This window comes from Bos grunniens, chromosome 8, assembly GCF_055505025.1.
Source record: "Bos grunniens cultivar Pamir isolate PY7600 chromosome 8, Bosgru_T2T1.0, whole genome shotgun sequence".
NCBI lineage: Eukaryota > Metazoa > Chordata > Mammalia > Artiodactyla > Bovidae > Bos > Bos grunniens.
In genome coordinates this window covers 101,057,433-101,080,156 of record NC_141172.1, presented here as the reverse complement: position 1 = coordinate 101,080,156, position 22,724 = coordinate 101,057,433, and the positions used below count along the sequence as shown (strand labels likewise).

The following is a 22,724-nucleotide window of genomic DNA, read 5'->3' as shown; positions in this document are numbered from 1 at the left end:
ATATATTGCCCTTAACTTATTGCAGAGGTCGTTATGACTGAGACAAGGCCTCCTTGCTAGAATATCACCAGGAGATCCTGACTTGGTATCTCTAGCCATAGACAACGCTGGCGGTAGAGTATGTGTGCAATTTAGAGATTGCTCAGAGCTGCTGTCTCAGGCTGGGACTTTGGTCTGGGAGGGTGTATTAGTCACCTTGGGTTGCCATTTCAAACCTGCCAGTACTGCCCTTACTAGAGCTTTGTAAATTGGTAAGAATGAGTTTTCCAGTCCCCTCTTTTTGTGTTTCCTTTTATGTATCTGCCCCACTAAGTAACATTACCGTGTTCCTAGTTGCCAATACAGAAAGTGAAAGTGAAGTCGCTCAGTCGTGTCCGACTCTTTGCCACCCCATGGACTGTAGGCCACCGGACTCTTCCGTCCATGGGATTTTCCAGGCAAGAATACTGGAGTGGGTTGCCATTTCCTTCTCCAGGAGATCTTCCTGACCCAGGGATTGAGCCCAGGTCTCCCGCATTGTAGGCAGATGCCTTACCATCTGAGCTACCAGGGAAGTCAGTACAGAAATCTAGGAATAATTCTTGTCTTTCTTTTTCTTATCTTCTTGTGCAGTCCATTATCAAATTCTGTCAGTTATGTCACCGTAACGCCATTTAAAACCATCCTTTTCTCTCTTTCATTAGCACTGTTTAGCCTTTGACCTCCCTGTCTGAACAGCAATTTTCTAACTCATCGCCTGGCGTCTTCTACCTGTACCCTTGCCCCATACTACTGCCAGAGTGAGTTTTATAACATGTACATCTGATCAAGCCACCATATTTTAATGAGCTCCCTTCTTTACCTGGCCCTGTCTATGTCTCTCCTTTAATACACTCAGTTCCCTAGTAACAGTCGTGCTGTTTGAGGTCCTTTTTCTTTCCCAGTATCTTGAAATATCAGATCAGATCAGATCAGATCAGTCGCTCAGTCGTGTCCGACTCTTCGTGACCCCATGAATCGCAGCACGCCAGGCCTCCCTGTCCCTCACCAACTCCTGGAGTTCACTCAGACTCACGTCCATTGAGTCAGTGATACCCTTCACTTTAGTCCTGCATATTATCTTTTATTAAATGCACTTGACGCAAGGCTTCCCAGGTGGCGCTGTGGTAAAGAATCTGTCTGCCAACGCAGAAGACACAAGAGGGTTTGATCCCTGGGTCGGGAAGATCCCCTGGAAGAGGAAATGGCAACCCATTCCAGTGTTTCTTGCCTGGAGAATTCCATTGATAGAGGAGCCTGGCGGGCTACAGTCTGCAGGGCCACAAGGAGTCAGACACGACTGAACAACTGAGCTCAGTAGCGGTCATCTAGAGAAGCATTTGTATGTCCCAAGCCTTCTTATAGCCTTGCCCATAAGATGCATCACTGTCTTGCTGAACCTGGATGTGACCTTGGAATCCTCTTCAACGTCATTCTCCAGGCAGTCAGTGCCAGTTGCTGAGAGCTGGCAAGGGGAATGGAATTCACTGCCATCCCTGCTCTTTCCCTGGAGTGTGTACTTCCTGAGATCCATTGGAAAGCTTTAGGGTCATCATTCCTAGGGTCACTTCTGTCTCTGTTGCCCTGCCAGACCCTTTGAATGCTTGGTGATCATAAGGCTAAATTGTAAGACATTACAGCTGAATGAGACTTTTCTTTTTTGGCCACACTGCACAGCATGCAGGATCTTAGTTCCCTGACCAGGGTTTGAACCAGCAACCCCTGCAGCAGAAGCACAGAGTCTTAACCACTGATTGTTTTTGCTGTTCAGTCACTAAGTCATGTCTGACTCTTTATGACCCCATAGACTGCAGCATGCCAAGCTCCTCTGTCCTCCACTGTCTCCCAGAGTTTGCTCCAATTCATGTCCATTGAGCTGGTGATGCTATCTTAACCACTGAACCACCAGGTAGGTCCCCAGGATGAGACATTAAACATCATGTTGTCCAAAATAAGAGATAAAACCCTGCAACTTGGAGGGCAAAGGTGTGTTATTTAAACAGACATCACATACCGCCCAGTTATATCTGTTGCTGTACTTTCCTTTACAGGTGAGAAGAAGTGCCTGTGCAGTCTGGGCTCATGTAAAAGGTAAAAACCATTTCCTGTCCTCATTTCTCCTCTGTTCACTCGGCAGCATCAAGTGTCTGTTAATGAGATTTCTTTTTAAACTGTCACAGGTGATGGAAGCACATCTCAGACTAGCCATAGCTGAAAAGGACGGGGGTGGTGGGAGCGCATGGAATCAGAACCCGAGTGGCATCATCAGGAACTGGGACTGGGCACTTAACACCACGAGTAGGACTCTCCCTTTCTCTCTGTCTCTTGCCTCCTCTGTTTCTAAGTGTGAGCTGGCTTCACTTTCTTCTACTGTGAACTACGTGGTGGGGTGGGATGGGCAGCAGCTGCCCCATGTTAGCCACGTCAGTGGGGACAGACAGTTTTTCAGTTCCAGGAGTCTCCTCTCCTAGGCAGGTGACTATCCACTGGATGAATCACTGTTAAGAGGAGCTGGGGTAGTGTGATCAGCCTACCTGGGGTTTGGGGCTTACTGGCATGGCTTGTTGGGGGGGCAGATCAGTGTGATGGGCAATCCCAGAAGAGTTGCATTGAGAGGGGCATAGGATCCCCATCAGGAAAAGAGGAACAGCAAACCATGTTGACAGACCAAAGCAAAGAGCTACAAACAGTCCACTGCTTTCCACCATTTGGCTACTTCTCATGCACACGCACACACACACACACACACACACACACACACGCGCGCACACACACATGCACACACACACATGCACACACACATGCATGCACACACACATGCACGCACACACACATGCACACGCGCACACACATGCACACGCGCACACACATGCACACGCGCACACACATACACACATGCACACGCACACACGCATGCACACATACACACACATGCACACGCACACACACATGCACACATACACACACATGCACACGCACACACGCATGCACACACACACATGCACACACACACACACAGACACACACACTATTTGGAAAAACATCCTCCATTAAGAAAGTGGAATTATCCTCCATATAACCAAAAATGGAACCTAGGAGGAAGGCAGTCCAAAGGTGGATCTGTACTAAATCCAGGTCCAAGACCAAGGGATGATCCATTCCTATTGACTTACTTAATCTAGATGTGCTTCTCATGATCTGCTTAGCAATCTGTGATTAAATGGCAGATTAAACTGTTCTCAAATCACAATATATAATACGAAAGGGAAAGGTGGATAATCACAATAAATACATTTATTTAGAGAGGAGGAAAAGGGCTTCCCTGGTGGTCTAGTGGTTAGGAGTCTGCCTTGCAATACAGGGGACACTGGTTCAATACCTGGTCCTGGAGGATCCCAAATGCTGTGGGGCAGCTAAGCCTGTGAGCCACAACTACTGAAGCCCGTGCTCACTGAAGCCCGTGCTCACTGGAGCCCATGCTCGGCAACAGGAGAGAGCACTGCAACGAGACGCCTGTACACTGTGACTGGAGAGTAGCCCCTACTTGCTGCAACTAGAGAAAGCCCTCGTGATGCAGTGAAGACTCAGCACAGCCAAAAATAACTAACTAAATAAACAAAATCATTAAAAAATGGGAAGGAAAAATAAAGAACCGTGCTGTGCAAGACTTCCTTGGTGGTCCAGTGGTCAAGAATCTGCCTTCTGGTGCAGGGGACACAGGTTCGATCTCTGGTTGGGAAACTAAGATCCCACATGCTGCAGGGCATGCCCGTGCTCTGCAGCTACTGAGCCGGCCACACTCTAGAGCTCATGCATTGCAACTAGAGAAGCCAAAAATGCAACAACTAAAGAAGCCTGCACACTGCAACTCAGACCCAGCACAGCCTGCTCCCCGCCCCCGCCCCCTGCCCTGGCCTTCTCATGCAGAAGAACCATGCGGTTGCCAGGGGACCAGTACCAATGACCCCATCCTGCTGGACAGGAAAAGCAAGCCTCTCCTGGGCTGGCAGCAGAATGGGTCACCTGCTCAGTCAGTCTGGCTGCCTCAGGCTCTGCCTGATTGATGGGGGAGCACCTTGTCCCTTTGCTCCAGAGCTCTCCCTAGAGATGCAGCAGGGAGGAGCCTGCCGAGGACCCTACAGCTCAAACCTTCTGCTTCTGGGGGGCAGTGATCTGGGTGGAGGAGTTGCCTTAGGGATTGAGCTACCACAGGTCTTGTTCGCCAGGCTGGGATTCCCCTGGCAGGACATTTCTATAAACCAGAGGGCAGCCAGCCACTGGATTTGACTCATAGGAATTCCATTAATTTGTAGCTAATACCAGAAATCTTGTCAAGTTTATGACCTTTTTGAGTCTGGACCTTTTCCTTGTGGTTCATGCATCCTAGCAACTGCCTGAGGAATTCTGCTGTAGCCTGGAGTATCAGTTTAACTCTTTACATCTGTCGCTCACCTCAGAGCAGCATAAAACAATAGGCTGGGTTGGTTAGGAAAAGCCTGTATCACCCTGCTTCCAGGAGGGATCCACTAGATGGTGCTTTACAGCTGGGGGATGTGTTACCCTGTCGGTGGAGGGTGCTGCTGCTGCTACAGCTAAGTCGCTTCAGTCGTGTCCGACTCTGTGCGACCCCATAGACGGCAGCCCACCAGGCTCCCCTGTCCCTGGGATTCTCCAGGCAAGAACACTGGAGTGGGTTGCCATTTCCTTCTCCAATGTTTGAAAGTGAAAAGTCAAAGTGAAGTCGCTCAGTCATGTCCAACTCTGCGACCCCATGGACTGCAGCCTACCAGGCTCCTCCGTCCATGGGATTTTCCAGGCAAGAGTACTGGAGTGGGGTGCCATCGCCTTCTCCAAGGTGAAGGGTACCTAGCAGGAAATGATTGGGAGGAACCTGGAGAACTAAGCTTCTTTCATTTGTCTGAAAGTGAAAGTTGCTCAGTCGTGTCCGACTCTTTGCAACCCCATGGCCTATATAGTCCGTGGAATTCTCCAGGCCAGACTACTGGAGTGGGTAGCCTTTACCTTCTCCAGGGGATCTTCCCAACCCAGGGATCAAACCCAGTTCTCCCTCATTGCAGGTGGATTCTTCACTGACTGAGCTATCAGGGGAATCTGCTTATCCCCTAAACTCATTTCCCATTTTTTAATCTCTCATCACACCAACTTCAACAAGGGTAGCGCACATGGCTTTTCATCTGGGCATTGAGCGTTACCTGACTGTCATCTGTCTTGGATTGTATATTGCCAGGTAGTGAGGGCCTCTCTCTCTTTCTTCAATTTTCTTGTGAAAATAATTTACATATAATGTTGTGTGAATTTAAGGTGTTTAGTGTGATTTGATTGATGTATATACTGCAAAATGATTACCGCCATGAGGTTAGTTAATATCTCCATCACCTCGCATAATCACCTTATAATATGTAATTTATATATATATATATAAAATCTGTGTATATATGAATATTTAAGATCTACTCTGCTAGCAGCTTCCAAGTGTACAATACAGTACTGTTAACTATAGTCACCATGCTATACACTAGATCCCCAGACCTTAACCTATGTTACATCTGGAAGTTTATACCCTTTGATCAATATTTCATTTCCCCAGCCCCTGACAACCACCTTGCTACTCTGCTTCTGTGACTTCAGCTTTCTAAGATTCCATGTGTAATTGAGATCATACCGCATTTGTCTTTCTGTCTGATTTGACTTCACTTAGCATCACAAGTGAGGGCCTCTCTTAACAAAGATGTGCGCCAGTACATTTCTGTTTTCCAGTTAGCTAAGCCCCTTTTCTTGGAGTTGAATGATGGCCACAAGAAACAATCGCATATTCCAACATTTGGAAATTTTTCTACCAATCCATTCCCAAAAGCTTCAAGGGTGGAAAGGAGTTTGTACAAGGAAAAGAGGTGCTTCTATCTGAAAAATGGAGGCATACAAGCATTGTGGATAGGCCCTTCAGAAACAATAGCTTCCAGAATCTACTACTTTCCACAGCTGTTTGGTGTAAGCAACAAACTCAAACTAGATAGAAGATATGGCCAAAGAGATCCAAAGAGCTGGCCACGGTCATTTTACCGAGATTAACAGGAAAGATTTTGCTTTGGAAATATCTAAGTGGTTTTTGGCAGTACCCTTTCCCCCTCATATTGAAAGAGAGTTTGAACCTTTAAATACAAGCTACTAGAAAGCTCTGAGATAATAGAAAACCCACTGTGGTGTTGAAATTCTGAAGGGAACCCTCACACAGATACATCTATGTACAGGGTTTACTTGAGTGGTCACTCACCTGGCAATCTCCTTTTGCAGAAGTTTTGGAGACTGCCTTTTCAGAAAGTAATCTGGAGAGAACTAGGATCCAAATTAGTCCTGAGATTGTTTCAGTTCGCTCGTGCCAACCAACAGCCCCATTCTTGCTTTTGCCCTCCGGTGAATTATACTATTTCACCTTTCATACATTCCCCTAAGAGGGCTTTGTGATGACGACCAGGGAGCCAGCAGTGGGTTTGATGGGAAACCCATCAAGGGAGCTGAGGCCTGAGCTCCCTTGCCTGAGTCCTGCTCATAATCAGTCGAGTGTCTTGTAAATTGTATTTAACTTGGCTGGTTCTACATTGCCTTCCTCCAAGATCTCTGCGATCCTTTCCAGCCACAAAGGACTTCAGCCTGTGTTTTCTTGAGTCGTAGCACAAGATCATCTGATACGTGAGATGATGAGAAAGTGTACATTCTCATCAGGGAATATTCTTTAGTCACAGGCATGAAACCTCTGAGTCATTTATGGCTCCTCCTCTTTCTCTTTTAGCCCACATTTTGCACTTGGGCAGGCCTCTCTGTCATTTCTGTGTTCACTCCCTGAGCAGAGGCCTTTGGACGACTGGCCAAGCCTATTTCTTATCTCCCATCAGAGTGTTCAGGGGTTCTCTCTTCCCTCCAGCCTACCCTACCGCCTGACATGTTAATAATGTGCAGTACTGATTTTCTGATTTCCCCTGATGGTCTCTCCAGAGTTCTCCACTACTTATTTTTTAAAAAATTATTTTGGGGGGATTTATTTATGTGTCTTTTGGCTGTGCTGAGTCTTTGTTGCTGCACACAGCCTTTCTATAGTTGCAGTGAGTAGGGGCTACCCTTTCTTACAGTGCACAGGCTTCTCATTGCAGTGATTTGTCTTGTGGAGTGCCAGCTCAGTAGCTGTGGTGCATAGTTTAGCTGCTCCACGGTATGGGGGATCTTCCTGGACCAGGGATCGAACCCGAGTCTCCTGCATTGGCAGGCAGATTCTTAACCACGGGTCCTCCAGGGAAGTCCTGCCAGTACTTCTTAGTCTGGTTTCCAAGGCCTCAGTTGGACAGCAATGTACCGTTCTGATTGCATCTCCATTCTTCTCCATTTGAACAATGTGCCCATACTTCTCTGCCTATGTCCCTTCTTTTCTCTCCTTAATGTCTTTGCTCATATGATTCTGTGCTTACTTTCACCTGGATCACCCTATAATCTCCCTGCAATTTCTGTTTATTACAGTCCCTCCTGTTCTTCGAGATTAAAATCAAATGCCATTTTCTCCTTGACACTTTAAGGATTTCCTCAACAGGACAGGATCTCTCTCCCTCCCTCTCTTTAGCCCTTCTATAGTACTTGCAAGCCACTGGTGCACTTGTCTTTTCTTGCTAGATTTCATACCCTTGAGGGACAGCATTTGAAGAGCTAGAGCAGTGCCTGGTAAGCAGTAGGTATTTAACCAAACTTTATTGGATTGGGTTGAAAGATTACTGGGGAACTAGTAATATAGTCTGATGAAAAATGAAGCATAGCAGGTGCAATACTATCAAATAAGCCAGAGAAGATTGACATCCAGATAGAAGCCTAGTGGGTATGTATATGTATGAATATGCTGTGCATGTGTATATATACATACACACACACTCATTTTGAACCTTCATAATTGTAGTAGGTAGTATTCTCTTAATAATACAGCCTCACAAATTCCTGGTCCCTGGGTACACCCACCTGCTCTTACTTATTCGTAGACTATTCTAGTTGTTGCTGTGAAAGTATTTAAAGATGTAACTGAAGTCCCACACAGGGAGATTATCCAGGTGGACCTGATGTTATCATGTGAGCCCTTTAAATCTGTGTCTAGAAGTCAGACACAGGGGAATTTGGAGGTTCCAAGGGAAAGATGCATTTGATATAATGATTTCTCCTACTGGCTTTGAAGATGGGGAGGACCACATGGCAAGATGCTGGCAGCCTATAGGAGCTGAGCGACCCTTGGCTGACAGCCAGTAATAATATGGGGACCTCAGTCCTACAACTGTAGGGAACTGAATTTAGCCCACAAGCTGCATGACCTTGGAAGTAGATTCTTCTCCAGAGACTTCAGAGGGAAATGCAGACCTCCTGACATCCTTATTTCAGCCCTGTAAGATCCTGAGCTGAGAACCCAGTGTGTGCCTGAACTTCTGACCCACGGAGCTGTGAGCTGATAAATGGGTACTACTGCTAAGTCTATGGTAATTTGTTGAGCTGCAAGAGAGGACGAATTCAATAATTTTACTGATTCATCAGGTTTTATCTCTAAGTTAGTTTTCTACTTTGATCTCCTTTGCCATCTTCTACTTCTCAGGAGTGACTTCCCAGATAGCACTAGTGGTAAAGAACCTGCCTGCCAATGCAGGAGACAGGACATGCGGGTTCAATCCCTGGGTCAGGAAAATCCCCTGGAGGAGGGCATGGCAGTCCACTCCTGTATTCTTGCCTGGAGAATCCCACGGACTGAGGAGTCTGGTGGGCTACAGTCCATAGGGTCGCACAGAGTGGGACACGACTGAAGTGACTTAGCATGCACGCAGGCACTCCTCAGGGGATTCAAGCAAGGGGACCCTAGATAGCAGAGAGAAATTTAACACACTAGACAGAAGTCACAGTGCCATTATTTATACCTTTTGGAAAACAGAATTGTTGCTTTCAGAAAATGACCCTGCTGGTGTAAATTCATGAAAAAAGTCCACAACCATAGGAAGTCCTCAAGCTGTCACAACATCTAAGAGTAGGAATGGGGCCTTTTAAAGTGATTCTTCAGCACCTGTGATACTTCCATTAGTGAAGAGGTTAAAGATAAGGCCAGGGAAGGCCTGTCTCTCCTCCTGAGCCCTGTACCTCTTCAGGGAGCCACCCTACAGAGACTGGTTTAAGCCTAATGGATTAACTGGTTAAAGAATGAGTCACTGAGAATCTAGGATATACACATGATTCACTCACTTGGGTTTCTAAAAGAATATTCTACAAGTGATTGAGAAGAAAAATGGCATGAGATCATGGAAGGGAGGGTTAGCCAGATGGCAGAGCTTTCAAAAATGAAATACCCATTGGCTGGTTGTAAATTTTCTCAGTAAGAAATTAATGTGGGAAGTCCCTAAAGAAGCATGGGGCTATACCATGATTGGATTGACTCATGTTCACAGAGCACATATACAATGTAGAAAAAACGACATAGAACCAGGAGCTGTTCTACCAGCAAGAATCGTGCCAATATTAGCAATAGCTAACATTTGCCGATTGCTTATGGCATGCCGGGCACAATTCTAACCTGTCTGAACTCATTTATTTCTCACAAGAATCTCATAAGGTGGGTACTGTGGCTATGATTCCCATATTATTGGAGCATCCTTCAGTGGGGAAACTGAGGCCCAGAATGGCTGAATAACTTGCCTAAAGTCACACAGTTGGGAAGTGGTAGTGTCCAATACAGACTTGGTCAACCCGACTCCAATACTCAAGCTTTGTTTATATATTTGGGTCTGTTTCTGGGGTTTTTACTTTAAAAAATGATTTTTAATTTATGTATTTTTGACTGCACTGTGTCTTTGCCGTGGTACATGGGCTTGTCACTGTGGTGGCTTCTCTTGTCGCAGAGCACGGGCTCTAGAGCTCAGGATCAGGAGTTGTGGCCAACAGGCTTAGTTGCCCCAAGGCATGTGGAATCTTCCCAGACCAAGGATCAAACCTGTGACCTCTGCATTGGCAGGCGGATTCCTAATCACTGCTGCTACTGCTAAGTCGCTTCAGTTGTGTCCGACTCTGTGCGACCCCATAGACGGCAGCCCACCACTCCCCTGTCCTTGTGATTCTTCAGGCAAGAACACTGGAGTGGGGTGCCATCACCTTCTCCAAACCACTGGAGCACCAGGAAAGATCCTGGGCTTTCTGTTTTGTTCCGATGTATTCTTTCCTGTACTGATACTGCACTGTTTTAATATCTAGTCATTCAAGTCACTCCTGCTTTTTTCTTTCTTAATTTCTAATTTAATCAGAGAGCCTCCTCCCATTTTATAACATGGCTTCTTAAAAGTGTGAAGGTCTTTTTCTTCTGAATACCAAAAGTAGCCAAACAATATGCATCACGCTTTTCTAGAAAGTCTCTTGACAACACTTTCTGAGGGAAGCGTGTGCCTGGCTCTTTAGCAAAAAGGTGTGTTCTACTCTGCTTTTGCTGTACCGGCTCCTCTGTATAGTTTCCAGTAGAATCACACTGCTCTCAGCCTGGTTGTGGAGAGAGCCACGCCAGTCTGTAGATTTCTGCAGCGACGGAAAGGTTTTAAAAGTGTGTTGTCCAGCGTGGTCGCCACGCACCACTTGTGACTGCTGGGCACTTGAAATGTGCACTTAAAAGAGTATGACTGAGAAACTGAATTTTTGTTTCAAATTTTTAAAATTGAAGTATAGTTGATTTTCAGTGTTGTGCCAGTCTGCTGTACAACAAAGTGACTTTGTTATGCGCATATAGACATTCTTTTTTATATTCTTCTCCATTCTGGTTTATCACAGGATAGTGAGTGAAGTTCCCTGTGCTGTACAATAGGACCTTGTTGTTTGTCCATTCTGAATGGGTGGTTTGCATCTCCCAACCCCAGACTCCCAGTGCATCCCAGTCCCTCCCCTTGGCAGCCATAGGTCTATTCTCCATGTCTCTGAAACTGTTTCTGTTTTGTAGATGAGTTCATTTGTGCCGTATGTTAGATTCTGCATGTAAGGGATATCATGTGATGTTTGTCTTTCTCTTTCTGACTCACTTCACTTAGTGTGATAATCTCTAGTTGTATCTGTGTTGCTGCACATGGCATTGTTCCATTCTTTTTTATGGCTGAGTAGTATTCCATTGTAGTATGGACCACATCTTTATCTGTTCATCTCTCCGTTGACACTTCGGTTGTCTCCATGTTTGGGCTATTGTGAATAGTGCTGCTCTGAACACAGGGGTGCATGTATTTTTTTGAATTATAGTTTTATGTGGGTATATTCCCAGGAGTGGGATTGCTGGATCATGTGGTAATTCTAATTTTAGTTTTCTGAGAAGCCTCCATATCGTTTTCTACAGTGGCTATACCAACTTATAGTATTCAGTTCAGTTCAGTTCAGTTGCTCAGTTGTGTCCGACTCTTTGAGACCCCATGAATCGCAGCACACCAGGCCTCCCTGTCCATCACCAACTCCCAGAGTTCACCCAAACTCATGTCCATGGAGTCACTGATGCCATCCAGCCATCTCATCTTCTGTCATCCCCTTCTCCTCCTGCCCCCAATCCCTCCCAGCATCAGAGTCTTTTCCAATGAGTCAGCTCTTCGCATGAGGTAGCCAAAGTACTGGAGTTTCAGCTTTAGCATCAGTCCTTCCAAAGAATACTCAGGACTGATCTCCTTTAGAATGGACTGGTTGGATCTCCTTGCAGTTCAAGGGACTCTCAAGAGTCTTCTCCAACACCACAGATCAAAAGCATCAGTTCTTTGGCACTCAGCTTTCTTCACAGTCCAACTCTCACATCCATACAAGACCACTGGAAAAACTATAGCCTTGACTAAATGGACCTTTGTTGGCAAAATAATGTCTCTGCTTTTCAATATGCTATCTAGGTTGGTCATAACTTTCCTTCTAAGGAGTAAGTGTCTTTTAATTTCATGGCTGCAATCATCATCTGCAGTTATTTTGGAGCCCCCCAAAGTAAAGTCTGACACTGTTTCCACTGTTTCCCCATCTATTTCCCATGAAGTGATGGGACCGGATGCCATGATCTTCGTTTTCTGAATGTTGAGCTTTTAGCCAGCTTTTTCACTCTCCTATTTCACTTTCATCAAGAGGCTTTTTCGTTCTTCTTCACTTTCTCCCATAAGAGTGGTGTCATCTGCATATCTGAGGTTATTGATATTTCTCCCTGCAATCTTGATTCCAGCCTGTGCTTCTTCCAGCCCAGTGTTTCTCCTGATGTACTCTGCATAGAAGTTAAATAAGCAGGGTGACAATATACAGCCTTGATGTACTCCTTTTCCTGTTTGGAACCAGTCTGTTATTCCATGTCCAGTTCTAACTGTTGCTTCCTGACCTGCATATAGGTTTCTCAAGAAGCAGGTCAGGTGGTCTGGTATTCCCATATTTTTCCGAATTTTCCACTGTTTATTGTGATCCACACAGTCAAAGGCTTTAGCATAGTCAATAGAGCAGAAATAGATGTTTTTCTGGAACTCTCTTGCTTTTTCTGTGATCCAGCGGATGTTGGCAATTTGATCTCCTGTTCCTCTGCCTTTTCTAAAACCAACTTGAACATCTGGAAGTTCACAGTTCACATACTGTTGAAGCCTGGCTTGGAGAATGTTGAGCATTACTTTACTAGCGTGTGAGAACAGTGCAATTTTGCGGTAGTCTGAGCATTCTTTGGCCTTGCCTTTCTTTGGGATTGGAATGAAAACTGACCTTTTCCAATCCTGTGGCCACTGCTGAGTTTTCCAAATTTGCTGGCATATTGAGTGCAGCACTTTCACAGCATCATCTTTCAGAATTTGAAATAGCTCAATGGGAATTCCATCACCTCCACTAGCTTTGTTAGTAGTGATGCTTCCTAAGGCCCACTTGACTTCTCATTCCAGGATGTCTGACTCTAGGTGAGTAATCACACCATCGTGATTGTCTTGGTCATGAAGATCTTTTTTGTACAGTTCTTCTGTGTATTCTTGCCACCTCTTCTTAATATCTTCTGCTTCTGTTAGGTCCATACCATTTCTGTCCTTTATTGTGTCCATCTTTGCATGAAATGTTCCCTTGGTATCTCTAATTTTCTTGAAGAGATCTCTAGTCTTTCCCATTCTGTTGTTTTCCTCTATTTCTTTGCATTGATCGCTGAGGAAGTCTTATCTCTCCTTGCTATTCTTTGGAACTCTGCATTCAGATGCTTATATCTTTCCTTTTCTCCTTTGCTTTTCACTTCTCTTCTTTTCACAGCTATTTGTAAGGCCTCCCCAGACAGCCATTTTGCTTTTTTGCATTTCTTTTCCATGGGGATGGTCTTGATCCCTGTCACATGTACAATGTCACGAACCTCATTCCATAGTTCATCAGGCACTCTATCTATCAGATCTAGTCCCTTAAATCTATTTCTCACTTCCACTGTATAGTCATAAGGAATTTGATTTAGGTCATACCTGAATGGTCTAGTGGTTTTCCCTACTTTCTTCAATTTAAGTCTGAATTTGGCAATAAGAAGTTCATGATATGAGCCACAGTCAGCTCCTGGTCTTGTTTTTGCTGATTGTATAGAGCTTCTCCATAGAACTATACCAGTTCCCACCAACAGTATAGAAGGGAACCTTTTTTCCATACCCTCTCCAACATTTGTTATTTGTAGACTTTTTTTTTCTTTTTTTACAGTACAATACATTGGTAGAATTTCCTCTTTATTTTTTAATTTAAATTGGTTTATTTATTTTTAAATGAAACAAAGATGAATATTTTTAATGATAAAAGGTACAATTCACAAAGATAAACATCATAAACCATTATACCCCTGACAACAAAGAAACAAAGATACATAAAGCAAAAATCAGAAGAAATATAAGAGAAAAGAAAAAAATATATAATCATAGTGAGACATATTAACATTGATCTGAGAATATTTTATCAAGTGCAGAAAAAATAAGAATAGGAACGTCTTGAATGATGTCATTAATAATTTAAATATAATAGATTTCTATTAATCTTATATCCTGTGCCTAATTGTGCTTAGTTGCTGTGCTTAGTTGCCCAGTCATGTCTGACTCTTTGCGACCCCATGGACTGTAGCCCGCCAGGCTCCTTTGTCCATGGGGATTCTCCAGGCAAGAATACCAGAGTGAGTAGCCATACCCTTCTCCAGGGGCTTTTCCCAACCCAGGGATTGAACCCAGGTCTTCCACATTGCAGGCAGATTCTTTACCATCTGAGCCACCAGAGAAGGCCGAGAATATTGGAGTGGGTAGCCTATCCCTTCTCCAGGGAAACTCCTCAACCCAGAAAGTGAACTGGGGTTTAACAGCTGAGCTACCAGGGAAGACCCAATCTTATATCCCACAGAATTTTAAATATATTTTGTAGCTCATATGCTGTTATTAGATGTCCATAGCACATTTAGAAAAAAACTGGCTATTTGTAGATTTTTTAATGATGGCCATTCTGACTGGTGTGAGGTGGTACCTCATTGTAGAAACTGAATTTCAAATCTAATTTAATTTAAATTAATTTATATTTAGATAGCCACATTGGGCTAGTGGCTACTGTGTTAGACAGCACAGAATTGATGTTGAAATGGTTAAGAGGCTTGAACTGTTCTCAAATACACCACATTCACTGCCAGGGAATTAAGTCATCTATGTTTTGAGGGTCTCAAGCTCAAGGGCTATTTTTCCTCTTAAGCTTCTCTCCCCCTTACAGTAGCAGATATTTGCTTTTACTGTTTTCAGCTCTTCCAAGGCAGTGCTGGGTTACATAGGGGGTGGACTAAGCATATGCCTGGGGCATCATAAAAGGAGGGTACAGAAAAATGAAATACTGTTGGCCCTCCATGTCTGCAGCCTCCACGTCCATGGATTCAATGAGCTGTGGATTGAAAATAGTCAGGAAAAATAATTCCAGAAAGTTCCAAAAAGCAAAAATTGAATATGCTGCACACTGGCAACTGTTTACCTAGCATTTACTCTGTATTGACAACTATTTACATGGCATTTATATTGTGTTAGGTATTATAGTTAGTCACTCAGTCATGTCCAGTTCTTTGCGATTCCATGGACTGTAGGCTGCCAAGCTTCTCTGTCCATGGAATTTTCCAGGCAAGAATACTGGAGTGGGTAGCCATTCCCTTCTTCAAGGGATCTTCCTGACCCAGGGATCAAACCTGGGTCTCCTGCATGGCAGGCAGATTCTTTACAGTTTGAGCTACCAGGGAAGCCCATAATCTAGAGATGAATTAAAATGTACAGTAGGTTATAAGCAAATGCTGTACCACTTTATATACGGGACTTGAATATCTAAAGACTTTGGTATCTGAGGTGGGGCCCCAGAAGATCCCCCATGGATACTAAGGGATGACTGTAATTTCATACTCCAGCAATGACAGCTGTAACAAATCATCTGGAAATTTTTGGAAATGGATGCACATCCTTAAACTTATTCCATGGCTTGCTGGCATTATTTTTTTAATTCTATGTATGCAGAGTCAGCCGCCTGAGATCTTAAAGTCTGATGGCTCCATTGTACAGATTTATGTTCTTCCAAAGAGGAATTTGAACTACCACAGCCCGAGGTCCCAGCATCGTCAGCCTGTGCAGGAAAGATCTGGTCTGACCCGCCTGACTTTGGGGAGAGAATATGGCCCACTCGCACCCCACTCCAGTACTCTTGCCTGGAAAATCCCATGGGCAGAGGAACCTGGTAGGCTGCAGTCCATGGCGTCGCTAAGAGTCGGACACAACTGAGCAACTTCACTTTCACTTTTCACTTTCATGCATTGGAGAGGGAAATGGCAACCCACTCTAGTGTTCTTGCCTGGAGAATCCCAGGGACGGGGGAGCCTGGTGGGCTGCCGTCTACGGGGTCGCACAGAGTCGGATATGACTGGAGTGACTTAGCTTAGCTTAGCTGCAGATAAAGCTGGATTCAGATCTGCACTGGGAGAGCGTGGTCCTGTGGTCAGAAGCAATGACCCCGGGGTCAGGCAGCTTGGGTTTGAATCCTAGCTCTATCATTTAGTAGCTGGGTGACCTTGGGGGAGTTTCTTAACCATTCCACGTCTAGGTTCTTCTTCTATAAAATGGGAATAATAATAGTGCCCAGTCTAATAATACTTGGTGCTATTATTATGGTACCCAGTGGGTGGTTAGGAGAGGTTTTTAGATCAGTGTTTGGCACATAATAAGTGGTAAGTAAGTGCTTGCAAATTAAAATGAGGCCTTCAGTTTGGAACATGATCCTCTGATTTAGTCATTTGACCCAAATGTGTGACTCAAATGTGGGTGTTTTCCCATTAACAACCAGGGATCTCCCTGGAGTTGGCACCTCCAAATGGAACATATGAATACCTTTCAAAGAGCTTTTATGTCAATTTTCTTATTTTATCCTCATGGCAACCTGCTGAAAAGAGCAGGGAGGTAGCACCCTTGTTGATGTGTGGGGAAAGCGACAGATGACTCTACTCAACAGAGGCGATTTGTTTGCCGTATTTGACCACTGAGCTAAACTATCAGTTTTGGATCAAAACTCCAAATGATGTCAGAATGACGTCCTCCTCAAGGCAAAGGAAATCTGCCCATAAAAACTGATCAAGTGTAATTGGCTTGAAGGAGGACGGACAAACGAAGTATGCATTTGTACGCCCCCAAAAGATCAGCTTTTATCCCTTGAAGTTACATTCAAGTTAGAACGTGATCTAGTTTTTATGCTCCCTTTTCAAAAGTGCCGTGGGACCGTGTTTCCCGGATGCCCTGTCCTCAGGGCTAGCTCAAGGGGCCCAGAGGCACTCTGGGCCTTCTTGGGATGGTTTATTAAACAGGGTCAAGCTCTGGTTAATGCAGAGAGAGCACAGGTGGGTGTGCAGCTCCTGGGAGGGCCGTGATTCCGGACGCTGTGGGCTCAGCGTGTGGTTTTCGTCTCACAGGTTCATCACTCACATTCTTGCTGCCACAGATGGTGGGCGTTGGGCTGGGCTCCATGGCTGTCGTGATCGTCCTCGCATTCCTCTCCTTCTCAGCAGTTTGGTATGCGCGACCGTCATTTTTGAGAAATGAGTGGAATGGAGGGAGGAGGGGGTTGGAACCATGAGGAACAGCTGGGACCGAGGCGGGTCAAAGGGGGTGTGGGGGGAAGATGTCCTGCACTCCACAGATACTCAGCAGGTGAAAGGCATGGGTGACTCTGCACCTTGGGTGGGGGCAGGGGTGGGTGGGGAATGCCCTCCAGGCCCTGGAAAAGAGCAAGATCAGTGATGGCTCCTTGGCCGCCCACACCAGTGGCACATCTCCCGGGCTGCTTCCTGTGCACATGGGGATCGCCATGGGAAAACCAGCATGTGTCAGTGAACTCTCTTTTGCTCCTCTGTGTCTAGATCGCCGGTGGGCACTGTGTGAAGAGGACGCACTGCTGCTGGAGCAGATGCTGTGACAGCTTCTCAGGGGCCTGCGCAGAGGCCCCGTGTGTGCGTGGACCTGCAGTCCCATTCCTAGATTCAAGACGGTCACTATCTCTTTGGCATCCCCCCAAGGAGGACACTCAGGAATTGCTGCTGTCTCCCCTGTATCTCTGAACCTGAGAACCTTGATGTACTGTGTGATGTTGACCACAGGCTGCAGGTCACGTGGGCTGGGCCTGTGTTCTCCTCCAAGTGATGCCTGAGTGTCTCTGCCTCTTCCTTCAGAGCATCTCTGTTATGAATTCAGAATCTGTTCTTTTACAATAAGTAATGATGTACGCAGGCTTCCTTTATAGCTCAATTGGTAAAGAATCTGCCTACAACGCAAGAGACCCAAGTTTGATTCCTAGGTTGGGAAGACCCCCTGGAGAAGGAAATGGCAACCTACTCCAGTATTCTTGCCTGGAGAATCCCATGGTCAGAGAAGCCTGGCAGGCTACAGTCCATGGGGTCACAAGAATAGGACATGACTTAGCAACTACACCACCACCAATGAGATACATTGAGATGTGGGCTAGAGTCTGACTGTAGGAGGGACGTCATCGCAAAGGATAGAGATCATTGACTGAGGCAAACGTGTCAGACACTTTAGAAGCACCCCTTTTCCTACAGTTAGTGACACACTAATTAGAAAGCATGCCAGCCTGGGACTTCCCTGTGGTCCACTGGTTAAGACTCCATGCTTCCACTGCAAGGGGCGTGGGTTCATTCCTGGTGGGGGAACTAAGATGTTGTGTGGTGTGGCCAAAATGAATAAATAAAGTGTTTTAAAATACTGAAAAAAGGGAAGAAAGAAAAAGAAAGTATACTATCCTGGCCACTCCAGTAAGTTCCTTGCAGTGTCTGGTAGGCAGCCATTACTTTGCTACAGTTCCCTTTGTCTTATATGTATTCAAAAGCCATGAGTCTTCTTCCAGTAAAAAAATATTCTGTTAACTTAGTTCTCTTCCACATGAACGTTTATAGCAGCCTTGATTAAATTTTTTTATCACTGCTTCCTAAAAATGTGCTTTAGATTGAGGGTTCGTGTGATAACAATAGGTCGCAATAAGATGAAGCCCGTGGCCAGAGCCTGTGTGTTTACAGGGGAGGGGAACAATGTGGTTGACATGATCCTGCGTTTTATCTACAACATCAGTGACTACGAGTGTTACTTTATCACTAACCATGACACATTAGGCATTAAGCAATCTTGGGCCTGCTGTCAATATGCTGATTTGACAGATGGAGTGGATTTGATTTGACTTTTGAAGCCCGATTCAGTGTTCCTGAACTTTCCTTCCTAAACTACAGGGTAACTCCAAGGCTCAGCAAGGCAGGAATATAGAGAAATTGGGAAGGAGGTGGGGGGCAGCTTATTGCCCAACTCGGGGTGCAACATAGATGAACGTGGTCCTAGAATTGGGCAACACTGGGTCCTAAAGAAAAGGGACAGCCTTTCCGACATGGTGGGCTGGCATATGCCCCACTGGCTCCCTGGGCATCAGTGAGGGACACATGTGAGCAGCCTGGGCTTGTGGGCTGATGAGGAGACAAGGGCAGGGATAGAACAGGTGAAAGCTGTCTATGAAGCTGTTCCCAGCCCAAGGCATCTCTTCTCAACTGCGAAGAGTCAGAGAGTGAAGTGGTACCGAGATGCTTGGGCTTTCAAGGTCAGCTGTCGGCCCTGCCCCTGACCAGTACGGGACAGTATTAGGAATAGTTGTCCTTTGTCCTGAGGTACCAGCTCAGACTGTGACTTAGGATCAACATGAGAACCACGCCCGCCCTCATCTCAGGTGAACTGTAGAGCAGAACTCTCAACAGACAAGTACAAACAGCATCCTACTTTTAATTTTTATGTGCAGCAATTCACATTTAGACTGTTTTCACAGCTCTTGGGTTAATTTTGGGAATCATTACAAATTCTTGCAGTTAGTATTGAGTAAGGTCTCTGATGAGTAAGGATTTCACTCAAAAGCCCCCTCTGTTCAAAGAATCTGAGCCTCCTCCCCTCATTATTCTCTATTGCCAGTTCTGTGAATACCGTATGTTTCTGTAGTTCCCCCTAATTTCCAGTTCTCAAATTAACTGCCAAGGAAGCTACAGTTGTCCATATGGGAACTTAGCATAACTGTCGTTGAAAGGAAGAAATCCCATTTGCTTGGTGTCAAAAGTGTCTGCCTAAAACAACTAATGAAATACGAAGTAAAATGTACTTCTGGGTACGTGCAGAAACGTAAAAGCAGTTCATGAAAGAGTACTGAAATAGCAAAAACAGAGACTCCGCTCCTCCTTCTGAATGTTCCAGATTATAACACAGAGTTGCTTGGTGTTAATACTCAACAGAAGCAGGTGCTGAACATTTGCAAAAAAGATGCACCATTTTCCTGCAGTTCTTTCCTGATCACTTTCTCATACACATGAAGGCAGCTTTAAGTTCTCTGAATTTACCTGGTTAGCTTTATCACAGCACCATCCTTTTTTTCCCCAAGTGGATTCCTGGCTAAGGCAGGAGAGCATCACCGGAGACCAATGGTGAGTCTTCCTGTAAGCATTCAGCATCCTTCTGTTGAAGGACTGATTAGGTAGCAGTCAGAGTTGAGGGCCACTAAATAAAGCTTGGTCCTCGAGTAGAGATGGAGAAAGGCTCTTTTCTTAATTAACTGTCTTGGTGACAGTGTATAGAGGTGAGTGTTAAGATTTAGTCTTGAGTGCCCTGCTAAATTAAAAATAAAAATTGGAGGGTTACCCAGATATTGGACAGTTTGTTTCCTGGCTGACTTTTTGTTTTTGTTTTTGGTGCCCATGGTTTTTGTTTATCTCCACCATAGTTTTTGTTTATACATATTCTTTCATTCAGTCCTCACAGCAGTTTTGTGTGGTGGGAAGCTTAGGGGTTATCATTTCCCCATTTCAAAATGGAGAGATAGGTTCTTACAAATACATAACTTCAGTTGTGGGGCCAAATATTCTGGCAGGAAGTCCAATGCTCATTTGGGATTTGAGAGGACCATTTGATTCTTGGGAGAGTCAAGTTTTTATATTTCCAAACCATGTATGTATGTATGTATATATATATATATATACTGTTACTGCCTTTATTGTAGCACCTGTGCCTTTTTATACTTATCTTTTCACCTTTCCTCACCACTTCTAGAAGGAGCCATAAAAAACCAAAATAGATGGAGGTTAATTAGGGGAAATAGGTCCATCCATAACTCCAGACCTATAATTGCAGCTGGGCCCTTTAAGATGAAGACCAGAGCAGAACTGATTATCTTTGACATTCTGCAGTAGCTTGGAAAAAAGTTAATGTTTAAACTGAATTTAAAGAAAGTAAAAAAAGAATTCTCAAGGCTCCCTTCATATTGCTAACTCATATTTTGATTTCCTAAACCTTTAATTTTTTCATTTGATTCACCAAAGAGAAAGCCAGTAGTAGTAGAAGTCAATCCAATGGTATTTTTAAGGACTGTTTGCCTCCTACAGCCATTGTTGGTTAAACTCAAGTGCTCAGTTTGGGAGAGGAAAGAGGGTGTGCCTTTTTGTGTGTCTGTGGCCAAGTGATTCAGTGAGGCGAATCAGTTTTAAGAAGAGTGCATGCCCATTGTCTCAGAGAGAGAATAAATGAGTCATTTTGGTGATATATGTGTGTGTGTGGATATGGATATGTTTCCATATCCATACTTTGTGGGCACAGCTAGGGGTTACCAAAACGGCATCAAGCGAGGCATGTGGTTTCTAACATGCTTCCTTTCCATCAACATATCCTGGACACATTTTTTTCATGTCAATAGTAACAGCATTAAAAGTTGGTACCATAATTTATTTAACCAATACTCTGCTGTGTGTTGTGCGTTTAGAGTGTTTTCAGATGTTTACTATCTTTATATGCCTCTATATAGTTGTATGCAATTATCAATTAGGCTAAATTCCCAGATGTGAAGTTGTTGGAATGAAAACTATATACATTTTAGATTTACTTTGTATTATCAGAGGAATCTCAAAGAAAGTTTATGCCAGTTTATGCTCTCACCGGCAGGAAGCCTCAACACAGTGGCATCATTGATATCCTTAATCTTGATTAATCTGGTAGGTGGAAAATGACCGTCCAGTGCTTTGTTCACATTTCTCTGGTTTGCATGTTGATGGTCCTTTGTAATTCTGTTGGGGTGCCTTTTTTTCCCTCAGTAGTTGGCTTGAATCTTATATTGATTTGAAAAAGCTCTTTATATTATGGTAATTTTCACTGTTAACTGTCACCTATGTTGTAAACCCATTTTCTACTTGATCATTCCCCTTTTGACTTGTTTGTGTCATACATTGCCACACAAAAACTTTAAATCTGTGTAGTCAAGTGTATCAGTCTTTTTTCTTATGTATTTTGCCCTTGGACCTTCCAATCTCAAGATAATAACTGTAATTCAGCAGTTTTTTAAAAATTTAAGTCTTTACATGTTCTGAAACTTATTTTAGTATAAGGAGTGAGGTTGGGAGGGGTCTTTTTTTAATTTTTATTGTTGCTAAATGGTTTAGCCAGTTGTTCTATGTGTATTCCTTGACTGCTATTTTTTTCTCTGGCGATTTGACTCATATACTGAATCAAATACTAGAGTCTATTTCTGAACTTTATCTTTTGTTGTACTAATTTATCTCTATGCCAATACCACCTGCTTTGAGTTTAAAACAGGTTTTTTTTTTTAATATCAAGTAAAAATGAGTTACCACCCTTTTTCTGTTAATTCTCAAAGTATCCTCAGGTTTTATTATATATTTATTCATGTATACATATTTATTATATGTAAACTAAAGAATTATTTGGTTAAATTCCTCCCCCCCTCAAATCTTCATATTTTTCTTGGGGATGTATTAAATAAAGAGTACTTCTATCCCAGAACATGATATGTGTCTCCATTTGGTGTTTGTGTGTGTTCCTGTCTAGCATATTCTAATTTTTGACTTGGGCTTCCTGGGTGGTTCACTGGTAAAGAGTCCATCTGCCAATGCAGGAGACATGGGTTCGATCCCTGAGACTAGAAGATCTGTTGGAGAAGGAAATGGAAACCCACTCATATTCTGCCTGGGAAATCCCATGGACAGAGGAACCTGACAGGCTACAGCCCTTGGGGTCACAAAGAGTTGGACACGACTGAGCAATTGAGCACAGCACAGCACAGTTTTCAACTTACAAGCTGCTGCTGCTAAGTTGCTTCAGTCGTGTCCAACTCTGTGTGAC

General features: G+C 44.2%; 1 protein-coding gene across 3 annotated transcripts in view; it reads left to right on the top strand.

Annotated features, from left to right (window-relative positions):
- Window positions 1-22,390, top strand: part of SUSD1 (sushi domain containing 1) — a 136,984-nt gene extending 114,594 nt beyond the window's left edge. For 2 of the 3 annotated variants that reach the window (XM_086414540.1, XM_086414542.1), the window contains exons 15-17: window positions 2,070-2,109; window positions 16,976-17,075; window positions 17,423-22,390. In XM_086414540.1, the coding sequence (XP_086270666.1) occupies window positions 2,070-2,109; window positions 16,976-17,075; window position 17,423 (141 nt within the window). In that variant the 3' untranslated portion in view covers window positions 17,424-22,390. Of the gene's footprint in view, window positions 1-2,069; window positions 2,110-3,379; window positions 4,496-16,975; window positions 17,076-17,422 lie in introns of those variants that run through there. The other variant, XM_086414541.1, reaches the window with a different exon arrangement.
- Window positions 22,391-22,724: the final 334 nt, after the last annotated feature.